General features: G+C 43.2%; 1 protein-coding gene across 7 annotated transcripts in view; it reads right to left on the bottom strand.

Moving 5' to 3' along the window:
- Nucleotides 1-12386: 12386 nt before the first annotated feature.
- LOC310705024 (uncharacterized protein) overlaps nt 12387-16575 on the bottom strand; it is a 275548-nt gene continuing 271359 nt past the window's right edge. For all 7 annotated transcript variants that reach the window (XM_083499263.1, XM_083499262.1, XM_083499265.1 and 4 more), the window contains one exon: nt 12387-15794. In XM_083499263.1, the coding sequence (XP_083355389.1) occupies nt 12772-15794 (3023 nt within the window). In that variant the 3' untranslated portion in view covers nt 12387-12771. The remainder of the gene's footprint in view (nt 15795-16575) is intronic.

The following is a 16575-nucleotide window of genomic DNA, read 5'->3' as shown; positions in this document are numbered from 1 at the left end:
GGACCTTCGGGCAAATGCCAGCAGAGAAGAGATGCTGTTGGCCACTAGTTTCTGTTCCTCCCCGCTTTCCCAAAGGGCGTAACATCTGAGGTTCTGCGGGAGGAAAGAGCATCTCAGGGTCAGGGGCCAGTCAGGGCCAAAGCGGCCCCCACTGCCCCCACCACAGAGTCCCTGGCTCTCGTCTATATTATTGCACTTTATGTGTTGTTTATGTGCAAGATAAACATTTGATATTGTGATAAGACTATATAGAAGAGTATTGTTTATGTGACTGCACAGCCGGTTACGTCTTGTGTGTTTGTCCATTCCAGGAACAGCATTCCTGACCCAGATTTTCACAAGAAGTCCCTCAGATGATTCCCCTTTCAAACAGGATACGTGAATCTAAGCCAGTAGGGTCCTCCTCTCTGGCAGACGGACAACCCCTCCCCCAAAGCCCCTCCCTCCCCCACTTCCCCATGGGGGTCCCCCACACCACCCATCACGCACCAGGATGGCTTCGGCCGTCTCCTGCTTGGAGCCGTTCTGGGTTCAGAGCCCCCTGAGCTGAGCTGCCTGGCAGTTCTGGATCACCTCCGGCAGGTACAGCTGATCTTCCTCCAGCAGCTGAAAGGCAAAAGTCAGGCTGTCAGTTCCTCACGAAGGGAGGGCTTCTCCACACCCCAGAGTGCAGAGTGGGGGGCAAGGAGGGCAGGTCTGAGTTCCTGCTCTGGTTCTCTCCAATACTCACCCCTGGGAGAGGGATGTGCAACCGCAGCACATCTGCAAAGAGAAGGACATGGGGACGGGTGAGTCCGTCCCTGAGCACCTGGCAAGGATATTTCAAGAGTTTTTTCCTAGATTCCAAGTCCTACTGCAGGGGAGGGACATCCCAAGCCTTGGGGGTCAATCCTGGCCTCCTTCCCCCAGAACGTGGCTCCCCAGGGAAGGTGCCCCTCCGGCAGATAACTGCCCCCCAGCCATGGCCCCCAGCCCAGCCCAGCCCCCTGCTTCCTCCACCAGACTCCACAAAACGGGTTGGCCACTGGGTGGATTGGGTTTCCAGCTGCTGGCCCAGATGGACCTTGGGTCGGATCCAGCTATCTGGCTCTTTGCATCTTTTCACTAGCTGCCCCCCATGCCCATTCCTGCCCTCCTCTGTCCCAAAAAGGAGGGCCACTTGCTCACCTGGCGCCACGGGCTGCTCCGGGCCTTGCTGGGGGGGACGGACCTTTTGCAGCGTCTGAACAGACGCCTTAAGCACCTGATCCTAGAAGGGATGAGCGGAGAGAGCGACTCAGAAGCCGGCAGCCCCAATTGTGGGGGGTTGCTTATGTGTGAGGAGGGGAGTTGAAGAGCTACAGCCATGCCAGGACCCAGAGAGCCTGCCCCCCTCATTTCTGCCCTGCTTGCTGACTTCACCTGGAGGCTGCAGCCCGAATGCTCAGCTGCTCCCACCAGTGAAGGTACTTTCTTATGCATGCTTTGAATGCTAATATACAAAAGTATATCTTTTCCCCTTCCAGAAATGCTGAATTGCTAATTCAGGGGACACTGAAGTCCTTGCAGAGATTACAGGACGGCTTTCCAGATTAGGTAGCTGGGAGTGAGACAGTTGGCAGAGTGGCATTGGGCTCGCTAAGATGCCAAATCCTACAGGAATTACTTTCTTGAGCCTTTTCAGCACTGCAATACCATTTCTTTAAAAGGTTGATTTTTAAGTCATGGCAGAGTGTGAGCAAATACTCCACATCTGCCAAGCTTTCAGGAGCAGGACTAAGGGGTAAAATGAAGCCCCCAGACCTCCAAAGGTTGAGGGAAATGGTCTATCTCCCTTCTTCCTTTTCGTTATCAGTTATTTACACCTAAGAAATGGGAAGAAAGCAGCTGCTCATGTTAAGTGCAGGGTTTGTTGGGGTTGAGATTAACTAGCACATTGAGTGAGCTCTGTCCTATTGCAACAGATGGATGCTGGCTTTGAAAGAAGTGAATGATTACTACAATATCCTACAAGGAGAGTGGGAAACATGTTTTGGAAAACTGTACTGAATTGAATTAATTTGGCAATGACTTGTAATAATCTGGAAAAATCAATAAAAACAATTGACAAGAAATTCTGCCCAGCCGCCAAGGTTGGAGAACTTTCTATCATTGTTTTGTAGCTGTGCCCTGTGAAAATCCAGTATCACCTGCTGAACTGAAGCTCGGTTAAGCAAAATCTCCCTTGGGATTTCCCACTTTAACCTCCTCCAAAAGTTTGAGGGAAAAGGTATACCTCGTTTCTTCCTTTCCAATATCAGTTATTTCCACCTAATTGCAGGAAAGAAGTTACTCATGTTAAGTGCAGGGTTTGTTGGGGTAGAGATTAAGGAGCCAAAGATGACATGATTTTTCAGCAATAAATATGATCTTATGTGTAAGTGAAGTCACATTTGAAACAATACAGAAGCAGTCAAAGGGAATTTCCTGGGAAGTGTTTTATTCAGTCTCACCTGCAATCATGTGTGCTGAACACACAGAAACACATAGATAATGTGAAATAACTGGGAGTTACAGACTCAAAATAACACACAACACTTGCAAGCTTATTAATGGAATAGTACACATGATTTCCCCACCTCTTTTTTTAAATAAAAAATATTGCTTTTATTTATTTTCATGGTACAAAAGATAATTTTAAAGAAAGCAATGGTTACAACAGTAAACAACAAATAGATTGTCCTCGTGGAATTGCAGACTTTCATCCTGCCATGTGTTAAAGTTTCAATTGATTACTCTAAAAGATCACGCCACATTTTCCCATGAGTGCTGGGTAGATTCCGGCAACAGTCTTCACAATTTATGTATTCAATAAACCACGTTGTCAGAGCTGCCCTAGGTCCCAGCTCACAAAGGACCAACGCCACTCCGTTGTTATATACAAAAGTCTTTATTGAAGTTCATTTTCGCTTTCACAGCCGTAGCGTGCAGCTCTACATCTGAAACTCTAGACCGCTGAAGCTCCGTCTGAGTCTCCTCCCCCCAGACACCAGTTTAAGACTCTAGCCTTGCTCCACCTCTTCCTTTGCTCTTTCCTCCTCTGGTTCCGCCTGTCAGCTGGGGTCTCGCCCTTCCTAGACTCTTCTGACGCAGAGTCCCCTGAGTCTTCCCCCTGCCTCCGGCGGGCTTTAGGACCTGGTTCCCAATCCGGGCTTTCTGCTGTCCCGCACGCCTGTACATTTGAACTTGGCGCGCGCGCCCAGCCGGCAACCTTCCTCCTGACCGTTACACTGCTCCTGTAACTGCTTCCCCCTTGGGGGGGGGGGGCTAGCTGGACCTGACCTCCCCTCCGTTCCCCCACTCTCCGATCGAGGCATGGTCAGTCCCGACTCATCTTCTCTCCCTGCTGGAGGAGACGCTGGCCCTGCCCCATGGGACTCTTCCCCCCCACTACGCTCCGGTGGGGAAGCTGGTCCTGATCTCCCGCTGCTGCTTTGGGAGTCCCCGCTGGCACCTTGTTTATGGTGTGTCCCCCCCTGGGACCCCCCTTGCCCTGACCACTGGCGCCCCCTTCTGGGAATCTTCTGATTCGCTGGAGAAGCTCATGGAATCTCTCGGGTCACTGTCATTCTCCCCTCCGCTGCCCAAAGTGTTGGTGCTGACCTTTAAATCCCTAAACGGACTCAGTCCAGTATACCTGAAGGAGCGTCTCCACCCCCATCGTTCTGCCCGGACGCTGAGGTCCAGCACTGAGGGCCTTCTGGCGGTTCCCTCATTGCAAGAGGCCAAGTTACAGGGAACCAGGCAGAGGGCCTTCTCGGTCCACCCTGTGGAACGCCCTCCCATCAGATGTCAAAGCGATAAACAACTACCTGACATTCATAAGACATCTTAAGGCAGCCCTATTCAGGGAAGTTTTTAACATGTGATATTTTAGTGGATTTTTTGTTTCTATGGAAGCCGCCCAGAGTGGCTGGGGAAACCCAGCCAGATGCGTGGGGTACAAATAAATTATTATTATTATTATTAGGGAGAACCTTTCCTAAAAAAGTCAACTTTGGGGTTCCCTTCCCCTTATAAAAGGTCATGAACTCTGGGGAATGGGGGGAGGGGCACCGGAGGGATCTTTGCACCATGGTGCCAGATATGCTTAAGACGGCCCTTCGTATACACCCACCAAAATTATTTCTTCTCTGCCGTTTGTCAATTGTATTCCTAATATTCTTCCTTCGTCATCTTTAAGTAGGATTTTTGCGTCTATCTTTTTGTATGTATATATATATATATATATTTGCTTTCGTAGATTTTCACGGGTACAGGAATGCAGGTTTTGGTGTCTTCGGGTGTCTTCCCGTGTAAGAGTTGGGGTGTCTAGGCGACGTTTCGACGAGGTCTCACTCGTCATCTTCAGGCTGGTGCTTTCGGCTTCTTGTTACTGGAACAGAGCAGGATCTCAGTGTTTGAGTTCCTATAAATACTGTTGAGGGGGTGTGGTGTATAGCCTCCAACGTTCTGGGCAGAGAGGAAGTTCCCAGGTTAGTGTGCCTTTTCTTCTTTTGTTCCAAGATATCCCTCAAGTAATTTTGGAACAAAAGAAGAAAAGGCACACTAACCTGGGAACTTCCTCTCTGCCCAGAACGTTGGAGGCTATACACCACACCCCCTCAACAGTATTTATAGGAACTCAAACACTGAGATCCTGCTCTGTTCCAGTAACAAGAAGCCGAAAGCACCAGCCTGAAGATGACGAGTGAGACCTCGTCGAAACGTCGCCTAGACACCCCAACTCTTACACGGGAAGACACCCGAAGACACCAAAACCTGCATATATATATATATATATATATATATATATATATATATATATATATATATATATATATATATAACTGTTCCTCTCTTTTTGGAAACATCTGAAGCTATGTATTCTGTTCCTAATTTCTCATCTATCAAAACTCTGTCATGTTTCTTTGCTATATGTGTTTCCTGGAGACCAATGATGTCCCAATTTTTCTTTCTTAAGATACACTCACTTTTATGCCTTTTTACCTTATTGTTCAAGCCATTGATGTTCCACGATATAATGTTCAAATTCATGATATAATGTTCAAATTTTATTAGACAAAAAGTCAAATATCAACATCAAATATGAAACTGCACTTAAGTACAATAATATAGTTGAGGGAAACTCTGCTTTTTTATTATCCTCCTGGACTTTCCTGTCCTTCTCTTTCTCTTCCCCCCCAATTTTTTTTATTGGCTTTCACATTTATCACATAAAAAAGAAAAAAGAAAAAGAAAAACATCACAATACATCACAATACACAAAAACAAAGAAAAACACATGAAGAATTTTTACTTCCAAATCCTAATTTCATTTCATTGATAACTGATTTCCTTGAATCCCCTCTACCTGAACTTCATTATATCACTTGTTTAGCAGTTCTCCACATTCATATTTCTAATAATATTAACTTTTTTTTACTAACTTCTCCTTTATTAATATTCTAATCCTTATTCTACCCCTAAGCCTAATTATCCCTTCCAATAAATTTCTCTTTATCTTATATTACAATATTTAGCTAAATAGTCTTTAAATTTCTTCCAGTCCTCTTGTGTCTCCTTTTGGGTCGCTGATTCTTCCAGTCAGGTCAGCCAGCTCCAAAAAGTCCAACATCTTCATCTGCCATTCTTCTATTGTTGGTATCTCTTGTGATTTCCAATTTTGGGCTAATAAAGTCTTGCCACTGTAGTGGCATACAAAAACAGCCTGACATCTTTTTTGGGCAATTCCAGTCCTATTATTCCAAGTAGAAAGGCTTCTGGTTTTTTAATAAATGTATTTTTCAATATTTTTTTCAACTCATTATATATCTTTTCCCAGAAGTCTTTCACCTTAGGACACGTCCACCACATATGACAGAAAGTACCTTCTTTTTCTTTGCATTTCGAACACAAGTTATCATTTGTATGATACACCTTTGCTAATTTCACTGGGGTTAAGTACCATCTATACAGCATTTTCATAATATTTCTTTTAATACAGTACATGCAGCAAACTTTCCAACTATTCCTTTCCAAGAGAGCTTTATATCTTATCCATACATTATATAAAGATTTTCTAATTACATGATTTTTAAAACCTTTATGAGCCAATATCTTGTCATCCCATAAGTATGCATGCCAACCAAATACATTGTCAAATCCTTCCAAATCTAACACATCAGCAATATCTATTTGAATCCATTCCTTAATCCAGCAGAAAGCTGCTGCCTCAAAATAAATCTTGCAGGGAAAATCCCCCTCTCTCTTTTGCATCTGTTAATATTTTATCTTTAATTCTAGGTTTTTTCCCGTGCCGGATAAATTTAGACAATGCTTTCTGCCATTCTTTAAAATGTCTAACACTGTCAATAATTGGTAAAGCTTGGAATAAAAGCATCTTTGGCAATACATTCATCTTAACCACTGATATTCGGCCCATTAATGACAATTTTAAATTTGACCAGATCTCAAGTTCTCTCTTAATTTCACTCCATAGTTTCTTATAATTACCTTATATAAATTCAAAATTTTTTCATTCTGTATCTTTTTCTTAATCAAATTTTGTTGTATGAGGAATCCTCTCATCACCGCTTTACTTGCATCTCAAACGACTCTTGTTTCCACCTCAGAATTCATATTTGTCTCAAAGTAATCTTTAAGAGTCTTTTGGGCTTTCCCAATCGTCTGTTCATTCCTCAACAAATCATCATTCATTCTCCATCTGAAGGATCCCTGCAGAAATATTTTCATTTCCAATAACACAGCATTATGATCAGAGTCTGGGCATATTTCAACTTTGTTTACTCTGGGAACAATGTCTCTGGATATCCATAAATAGTCACTTCTTGAGAATGATTGATTTGCATCGGCATAGAATGGGAAGGCTTTTTCTGTTGGATTTCTCACTCTCCATATGTCTGACAGATCAAATTTGTCCACCATTTCAAAAAAGACCTTTGGTAGTCTGCCAGAATTCATAACTTTCTGTCTCTGTGTTCTATCCATAAACGTTGATGTGACACCATTCAAATCTCCCATCAAAATCAATTTGTAATCCATATAATCCAGAAGTCTTGTTTCCAGATTCTTAAAAAAATTCCGCTTTGCCATCATTTGGTGAATGAATTCCTAAGAGCAAATATTTCTCGCCTTGTGCCTTGTCTTCTACTGCAATATATCTTCCCTCCTCATCTTTAAACAACATTTTAGGATTCCATTTTACTTTAATAGAAGACTACTCCTCTTTTCTTCACTTTGTCCGATGAAATGAATTCCTGTCCAAGTCTCTTATTCTGAAGTACTTTTCTATGTAATCTGGCGACATGAGTTTTTTGCAGACAAATTAGATCCAAATTCTGTTTTGCTAACACATGATATACTTGGTTCCTTTTTTGTCATGAGTTCAAGCCGTTAACATTCCAAGAGTAAATTCTCAGTGCCATCTTGTGATATTAGGGAGCCCCCGCACCTGCCCCCGATGCCTGTGGACTTTCCAATCCAAGTTCCTCAACATTTCCCCCCAAAAAACCTCATTTTTTATTCAACAGTCTTAATTCTTTATTTCCTTCCTTGAAATTTGAAGGAGAGGCCCTCTGGGAACTCCCACCTGAAGAAGATATTCTTCCTTCTCAGAGCTCCAGCCAGGTCCGCGTAATTGTTCCTTAAATTCAAAAAGTGTTTTGGAATCTCCTTGAACAAAACAATTGGCTTGTCTTTGATCTTCAGACTTTTTTTGTAATGTAGGCTCAAAATCCTGTCTCTCTGTTCCTTTGTCTTGAAAACCAGTATACAGTCATATACCACTTTTGAATCTTAGACCCAAACCTATAGGCCATCTCAATCCAGGGACTTAACTTGTCTTTTTCCAGATCCCAGCAGGCTGCAAACTCCTCAATTAGCCAATCCTTAATATTATCTTGTTCCAATTGAGGTGTGCCTCTCACTCTCAGTTGGTTCTCACGTTCCTTCATCTGTAAGAAGGCAATTGCATTAAGCGCCTCCTGTTGGGTCCTCTCCACATCAAGTACTCTCACTGTTTCCAATTCCATCAGTCTTTTTTTCGTGACCAGCAACTTCCCTGACCTCTTGAAAACCTGATTTCAAGTCTGTAAATTCTTGTTTTAGCTCCTGTACATTCTGCTGGGTTCCTTCAACATCTGTTCTTATTTCTGTTAACATATGCATCACTGACTCTTCAAAAGTTGGTCTTTGGAGCCTCTTTTGTCTTTAACTTGGCTTTTCTCAGGTTTATCTACCCCATTAGCCGTAACTATTCCAGTGTCAAGGTCAAGTCAGCCAGTCACAGTCCACAAAATTTTTAGTATGCAGGCAGCAGCAGGCAGCTCAGCAGCTCCCCCGTTTCAAAGTCTTATTCTTTTTACTCTGCTTATTCTTTTTTTAAAACCACCACAATAAGCTCAAACACTTGTATCCAGTTTGAGGGTAAAAGAAACACTGTGTGCTATTTTAGCAAGCTCAGACAGCAGCAGTTACCTTGTAATCCCCAAAGAGGAGAATGAAAGTTGAATGTATCCACTCCCTTTGTGACGCAATCATGGAGTTTAGCCTTCCCTCCCTGGGAGGTCCGCTTCCAAGAAGACTTTCCCATAGTCAAATCTACCTTTTTCAGGACTCTCAATTCAGTCAAATTCTCCCCCCTTTCCCCTGCAGAAAGCAGGGTTTAAAAAGTTTCCTTGGAAGTTTTAACAAGTCTTTTAAATTTGCGGCTTCAGTCTGCAGTAACTGCTTTCACTTTTATTTCAGCAGAAATAGATCGACTTCCGTAATTTAAATCCCTTCCGATCCAATTGATTGTCCAAATTTTAAATCCTTTTTTTACTCACAATATCCAATCCTGAAATTTGGTCAGAGAAATTGGTCGCTTACCATCGCCGGACTCTGGAGCTTCGCGCAATGAAGCAAGCGAGTAGATTCCACAGTACCCACATCTCCAACCCCACTTGCTCTTGGGGCTCTTGGGTACCTGTTGGAACACCAGGTCCTCAGAACGCTGTGAGGTTTTTTCGGGGTTCCGCGATGCTCTCGCAGTCACCCCAAACTTCAAAGAGCTGGGGCTCTTTCATCTGAAAGAGCTCCCATCTGCCATGAATCGCACAGCCAACCGGAAGTCCCTTCTCTTTCTTGAGCTGTACCCCCTCCCAGGTCTCTTTTGTATTTCCGCCAAAAATTTCCTAATTCCTCTGGGGATCTAATGGTCTTTCTTCTGTCTTTGTAGGTGAAGGAAATACCTTCGGGAAATTCCCGCTTGTATCAAATTTCATTTGTCTTCAACACCTCTGTCAGAGTCTTGTATGTTTGTCTCTTTTTCAACAGACATTTTGGGATTTCTTTGTAGATTAGAATATTTCTCCCGTCAATTATCAACTTTCTTTTTTGCAATATCTTGTCTTTCAGTAGTCTTGAATTAAGGAAAACCATGCAATTGCCATGTCCCTTAAAGGTCTTTCCATGGTCTGCTTTGATCCTAAAGATCAATGTCTATTGTAAACTGATCCTCTTGTACTCCTAGCCAGGCTACCAACTCTTTTCTCATTTTTGCTTTCATGTCCTAATTTGGTGTTTCAGGAATCCCACAGAAGCGGAGAATCAAATCTCTATGATACATTTCGAACATTGCTATTTGACCAAGCCTTTCTTCCTGTATTCTTTTCAGTTTTGCAATATCACCGTTTATTGCATCTTGTTCTTTTTTCAGCTCTTTATATTTGTTTTGTAGTTTTTTGTTGGTTTCCTTTGTTTACTAGCTCTTGATTTCAAGTCCTGGACTGATTTTTCTTTTTCTAGATTCTAAATAGTTAAAGGTGGCCTTTGACTCGATCTCACGAGTCAAACTTTGGGCTAAACTCAATGCTACCAACATTGACAAAATATTACTATTCTTGATAAAAAGCCTATATAAAGACTCCAAGCTATATGTAAGAACCTCAGTAAAGGGGCAACTAATTGGCCCTGTACCAGCCACCAAAGGAGTCAAGCAGGGCTGTATTTTAGCCCCGGCCTTATTCAACTTATATATAAATGACATGGTCAAATATCTAACATCCCCGGAGTTTCATGCCCCCAAACTGACCGAAAAATCAATTTCAGCGCTCCTCTATGCAGACAACGCGGTTCCCTTAGCACGAACTAAAGTAGGCCTCAAAAGGCTACTAAGAGAATTCTCAGCCTACTGCAGGAGAGATCAACTGGTGGTCAATCACCAAAAAACCAAAGTCATGGTCTTCGCTAGGAGACACAGACATCACAGATGGGAGATGGACAATCAGCCAATAGAACAGGTCAAAATTTTCAAATACCTCGGAGTAGTTTTCCAGTCAACAGGGGCCTGGGAGGCGCATCATAAATATGCTAGGGAAAAAGCATCTCAAAGCGCCAAAATACTGTCTCGCTTTTACTTTACGAAGGGGGGCAGACATATCCCAGCAGCTCTGGAGGTCTTTCAAGCAAAACCCTTGGCGCAATTACTCTACGGGGCCCAAATCTGGACGGAAAATCATTGCCGCACACTTGAAACGGTCCAGTCTAAATTCTTAAGACAGATTCTAGCCGTTCCACCATGCGCACCAAATGCGGCCCTACGGCTGGAGACTGGCCTCCTCTCCGTCGAAACTCGAACCTGGTTAAGAACATTCAACTATTGGCTTCGCCTAAATTTAAACCCATCCGGACTACTACCTCTAGTAGCACAAGATGCTCACAGAAGTCGGTGGTCCAAAGTAGTGCATCAAAAACTACTTACATGTGGCCTCCAAGCACAGAATCTCCTGAAAATGGGTCTCCCCAAGGCAAAAACCATTATTGACCAGCACATGAAGGATATTGAGCAGCAGAATAATCTGGCCTATATTAATAAATTTAGTGCTTGGTACGCTTATCTGCCCCCTCCCACTTTGATTTTTGGGCACCTTATTTGTCTACCTTAACCATTCCAAAACTCAGGTGGGCCTTTACACTGGCCATACTAAATATGTTACCCTCAGCTGTTCTTGAAGGTAGATATCAAAAAATTTCATTCAAGAACCGGCTCTGCCCCTGTGGAGCTGGCTACATAGAGACTGTGTCAGACGTTCTCGTCTTGCTCCCTATATAAAGATCTCAGGGACGAGACCATCATGCCGCTCCTATCTGCCATCCCGGGCCGCTCTTGTGAAGCCAAATTGTTCTCACTCCTAGCCGACCAGAACAGCTCGACAACAGAGAAGGTTGCCAGATTTATCGAGAGAGCAATGAGACTGAGAGCTGCTATCTGAATGACATCAGTGTCGTCACCCGGATTCCTTGCCTAGGATCTTATTATTATCATTATGTTTTATTATTATCATTTTATTACCTCTGCCAAGTTTTAAGTACTGAGATTATTAATTTATCTGCATCTGGTAATTATTATCTTTCTCCCTGTCCTGACCATCCCTCCGAGGTTATATTTATAATCTTTCAATCTGGCTGGTCTATTTACTTAACTGACCTGGAACAATCTTCCAGAGAAAAGGCCGCCGCCCATGGGACAGAGGGTCATTGATGAATGATAATCCAGCTTCTTCCTAGGGTTTTAATAGGTCATAAGATTTTATGGTAATTATATTTGTAATGAATTTTTGTTGGTGTTTGTCCTTGATGCTATGGCCTGTCGGCTACGCAAATAAAGTTTTCTTCTTCTTCTTCTTGGTATTAGTTGACATTTTTATTTCTTCTCTATATAAACACTGATGTCAGGATACAGGAAGCTTCTGATTCTAAGCAGCTGCCAGGGTTGGAAGATGGCCCAGAGCAAAGAGAGGGGAGGTTGTCATGGAAACACTCTCCCAGAATGTAGGTGAAAGGCCGAACTCCACAGATAGCCTCTCAGAAATGGCGGGCCAGCCTTCGAGTATTCAAGAGCGTGGGGGGGTACAGGAAAAAGGACACAATTCGTCACAGAGTACGAAGAGAAGTTTCTTCCCACGTTGCATTTGTAGGATGAAACGTGACACTGAGAACTTAGATAGGTAGCCGTGTTGGTCTGCCATAGTCAAAATAAAAAAATAAAAAAATTCCTTCCAGTAGCACCTTAAGTACTAAGTTAGTTCTTGGTATGAGCTTTCGTGTGCATGCACACTTCTTCAGATATCTGAAGAAGTGTGCATGCACACGAAAGCTCATACCAAGAACTAACTTAGTTGGTCTTTAAGGTGCTACTGGAAGGAATTTTTTTATTTTTTTATTTTGACTGAGAACTTAGTTGGTTCTCTCTAGTTCTCTGGCATTACATGTTTTTGAGAACACCATGCTTTCATCCTGTATGTTTAGAGTGTGAAATCTTCAGATGCAGGGTACATAAATTTTAAAGATGAAAATAAATAAGGATAATGACAAGTTGGAACACGTGCAAAGGAAGGCGATTTATGTCTTTATTTAATTTGTATACCACCCGACCCAGTGGTGCTGAATTGAATAAAATATTGGTGGGGGGCCAGGTAAGGCCCGCCTAGCCCAATCAATCACATGGTGCATGCATGCCATTGGAATGGCGATGCCTACCAACTGGGGGGGTGGCCCCCTCAAATATATTATTGGGGGGCAAAGACCCCTTGGCCTTGAAGAGTTGGCTCCTAATCCCTACAACCACAGGTCTAAGGACAGTTACAACATAAAAGCACAATATAAAAACACAATACACATCTGTAAGCCCCCTCCCCACCACATTTGAAAAGGACATTACATGTCAATAAGCCAGAGGCCTGGTTTAAAAGGTGCTGATTTGCCTTTCTCCTAAAGCTGTATAATGGTTTTTCCAACCTTTGTATGAAATCTTCGATGGGAAGTGAGAGAGTGGCTCCGACTAAAGCTCTTTCCACATTCCACACACTGATAGGGTTTCTCCCCTGTATGAATTTTGTGATGGGAAGTGAGATGGGTGCTCTGACTGAAGCTCTTTCCGCATTCCACACACTGATAGGGTTTCTCCCCTGTATGAATTCTTTGATGGGAAGTGAGAGTGTCGTTCCGACTGAAGCTCTTTCCACATTCCACACACTGATAGGGTTTCTCCCCTCTATGAATTTTGTGATGGGAAGTGAGAGAGGAGCTCTGACTGAAGCTCTTTCCGCATTCCACACACTGATAGGGTTTCTCCGCTGTATGAATTCTGTGATGGGAAGTAAGAGAGGAGCTGTGCCTGAAGCTCTTTCCACATTCCACACACTGATAGGGTTTCTCCCCTCTATGAATTCTGTGATGGAAAGTAAGAGAGGAGCTCTGACTGAAGCTCTTTCCGCATTCCACACACTGATAGGGTTTATCCCCTTTATGAATTTTGTGATGGGAAGTGAGATGGCTGCTCTGACTGAAGCTCTTTCCACATTCCACACACTGATAGGGTTTCTCCGCTGTATGAATTCTGTGATGGGAAGTAAGAGAGGAGCTGTGCCTGAAGCTCTTTCCACATTCCACACACTGATAGGGTTTCTCCCCTGTATGAATTTTGTGATGGGAAGTGAGAGATGAGCTCTTCCTGAAGCTCTTTCCACATTCCACACACTGATAGGGTTTCTCCGCTGTATGAATTCTGTGATGGGAAGTAAGAGAGGAGCTGTGCCTGAAGCTCTTTCCACATTCCACACACTGATAGGGTTTCTCCCCTCTATGAATTCTTTGATGGGAAGTGAGTTGGGTGCCCTGACTGAAGCTCTTTCCGCATTCCACACACTGATAGGGTTTCTCCCCTGTATGAATTCTCTGATGGGAAGTGAGATTGGAGTTATGAGTGAAGCTCTTTCCACATTCCACACACTGATAGGGTTTATCCCCTCTATGAATTCTTTGATGGGAAGTGAGTTGGGTGCTCTGACTGAAGCTCTTTCCGCATTCCACACACTGATACGGTTTCTCCCCTGTATGAATTCTTTGATGGGAAGTGAGAGAGGAGCTTTTACTGAAGCTCTTTCCGCATTCCACACACTGATAGGGTTTCTCCCCTGTATGAATTCTCTGATGGGAAGTGAGAGAGGAGCTTTGACTGAAGCTCTTTCCGCATTCCACACACTGATAGGGTTTATCCCCTGTATGAATTCTCTGATGGGAAGTGAGAGTGTAGTTATCAGTGAAGCTCTTTCCACATTCCACACACTGATACGGTTTCTCCCCTGTATGAATTCTTTCATGGGAAGTGAGAGAGGAGCTTTTACTGAAGCTCTTTCCGCATTCCACACACTGATAGGGTTTCTCCCCTGTATGAATTCTCTGATGGGAAGTGAGATTGGAGTTATGAGTGAAGCTCTTTCCACATTCCACACACTGATAGGGTTTATCCCCTCTATGAATTCTTTGATGGGAAGTGAGTTGGGTGCTCTGACTGAAGCTCTTTCCGCATTCCACACACTGATACGGTTTCTCCCCTGTATGAATTCTTTGATGGGAAGTGAGATTGGAGCTTTGACTGAAGCTCTTTCCGCATTCCACACACTGATAGGGTTTATCCCCTGTATGAATTCTTTGATGGGAAGTGAGAGAGGAGCTTTTACTGAAGCTCTTTCCGCATTCCACACACTGATAGGGTTTCTCCCCTGTATGAATTCTCTGATGGGAAGTGAGAGAGGAGCTTTGACTGAAGCTCTTTCCGCATTCCACACAATGATAGGGTTTATCCCCTGTATGAATTCTCTGATGGGAAGTGAGAGAGTAGTTATCAGTGAAGCTCTTTCCACATTCCACACACTGATACGGTTTCTCCCCTGTATGAATTCTTTCATGGGAAGTGAGAGAGGAGCTTTGACTGAAGCTCTTTCCGCATTCCACACAATGATAGGGTTTCTCCCCTGTATGAATTCTCTGATGGGAAGTGAGAGAGGAGTTATCAGTGAAGCTCTTTCCGCATTCTACACACTGATACGGTTTCTCCCCTGTATGAATTCTCTGATGGGAAGTGAGATTGGAGTTATGAGTGAAGCTCTTTCCACATTCCACACACTGATAGGGTTTATCCCCTTTATGAATTATTTGATGGGAAATGAGAGAGGAGCTTTTACTGAAGCTCTTTCCACATTCCACACACTGATAGGGTTTCTCGCCTGTATGAATTCTGTGATGGGAAGTGAGAGAGGAGCTCTGACTGAAGCTCTTTCCACATTCTACACACTGAAAGGGTTTCTTCCCTGTATGAATTCTGTGATGGGAAGTGAGAGAGGAGCTTTTACTGAAGCTCTTTCCGCATTCCACACACTGATACGGTTTCTCCCCTGTATGAATTCTTTGATGGGAAGTGAGATTGGAGCTCTGACTGAAGCTCTTTCCACATTCCACACACTGATAGGGTTTCTCCCCTGTATGAATTCTTTGATGGGAAGTAAGAGAGGAGCTCTGACTGAAGCTCTTTCCGCATTCCACACACTGATAGGGTTTCTCCCCCGTATGAATTCTTTGATGGGAAGTAAGAGAGGAGCTTTGACTGAAGCTCTTTCCGCATTCCACACACTGATAGGGTTCCTCCCCTGTATGAGTTCTTTGATGGGAAGTAAGAGATGAGCTTTGACTGAAGCTCTTTTCAGATTTCATGCACTGATAGGGTTTCTCCCCTGTATGAAATCTTTGATGGGAAGTGAGAGAGGAACTCCTACTGAAGCTCTTTCCACATTCCATGCACTGATAGGGTTTCTTTCCAATGTGATTTCTTTGATGGGATGTAGAATGGGAGCTGTGACTGCATCTCTCTCCACACTCCAAATTTTTCCGTGGCTTCTCCTCTCTGGGGATGTTGTTGTGGTCACCTTTGTTCTCGATTTCCAATTCATCATAATCTGTAATGGAGACAAAAAGGGATTAGAGCCTCAGGAACAAATGAAGAACTGAAGGGAGTTGGGTGAGTGTTCATTACCTTTGTTGTTTGTCATTAACCAACATATTTATTATTAGATTCTGATGGGTTGTTGAATGTTGCTTTGTTTGATATACAGTAGTGGTAAAATTCTCGAAGCCACAAACATGAGTCTGACCAAACTGCGGGAGGCAGTGGAAGACAGGAGTGCCTGGTGTGCTCTGGTCCATGGGGTCACAAAGAGTCAGACACGACTAAACAACTAAACAACAACAGTGGTAAAATTGTGGAAGCCTTTTGGGGGAAAGTGTATTTCAGAGGTTTGATGGCTCATAACAGCACTTCTTTTGGAGTAATATCGTGAAATTATTTAACAATGGAAAAATAATTTAATCAAGAATGTAATGCAACAAAGTTTGTTCAATTATGTGAATTCAAATCAAAAGTTATAGCAAAATAACCAGAAAAAGGAAGCACAACTTGCTTAGGATGACTTTTGTCAGTGTTACAGGTAGGTAGTTGTGTTGATCTTCCTTAGCCGAAACAAAATAAAAAAATTCCTTCCAGTAGCACCTTAGAGAGCAAGTAAGTTTGTTATTGGTATGAGCTGGTATCTGAAGAAGTGTGCATGCACATGAAAGCTCATACAAATAACAAACTTTGTTGGTCTCTAAGGTGCTACTGGAAGGAATTTTTTTATTTTGTTTTGTCAGTGTGTTATGTGATTGCTATCAAGTTGTTGTTGGTTCTTTTGTGTTCTTTCA

This window comes from Podarcis liolepis, assembly GCF_965112155.1.
Source record: "Podarcis liolepis genome assembly, chromosome: 4".
Lineage (NCBI taxonomy): Eukaryota > Metazoa > Chordata > Lepidosauria > Squamata > Lacertidae > Podarcis > Podarcis liolepis.
This window is presented reverse-complemented; position numbering and strand designations above follow the sequence as displayed.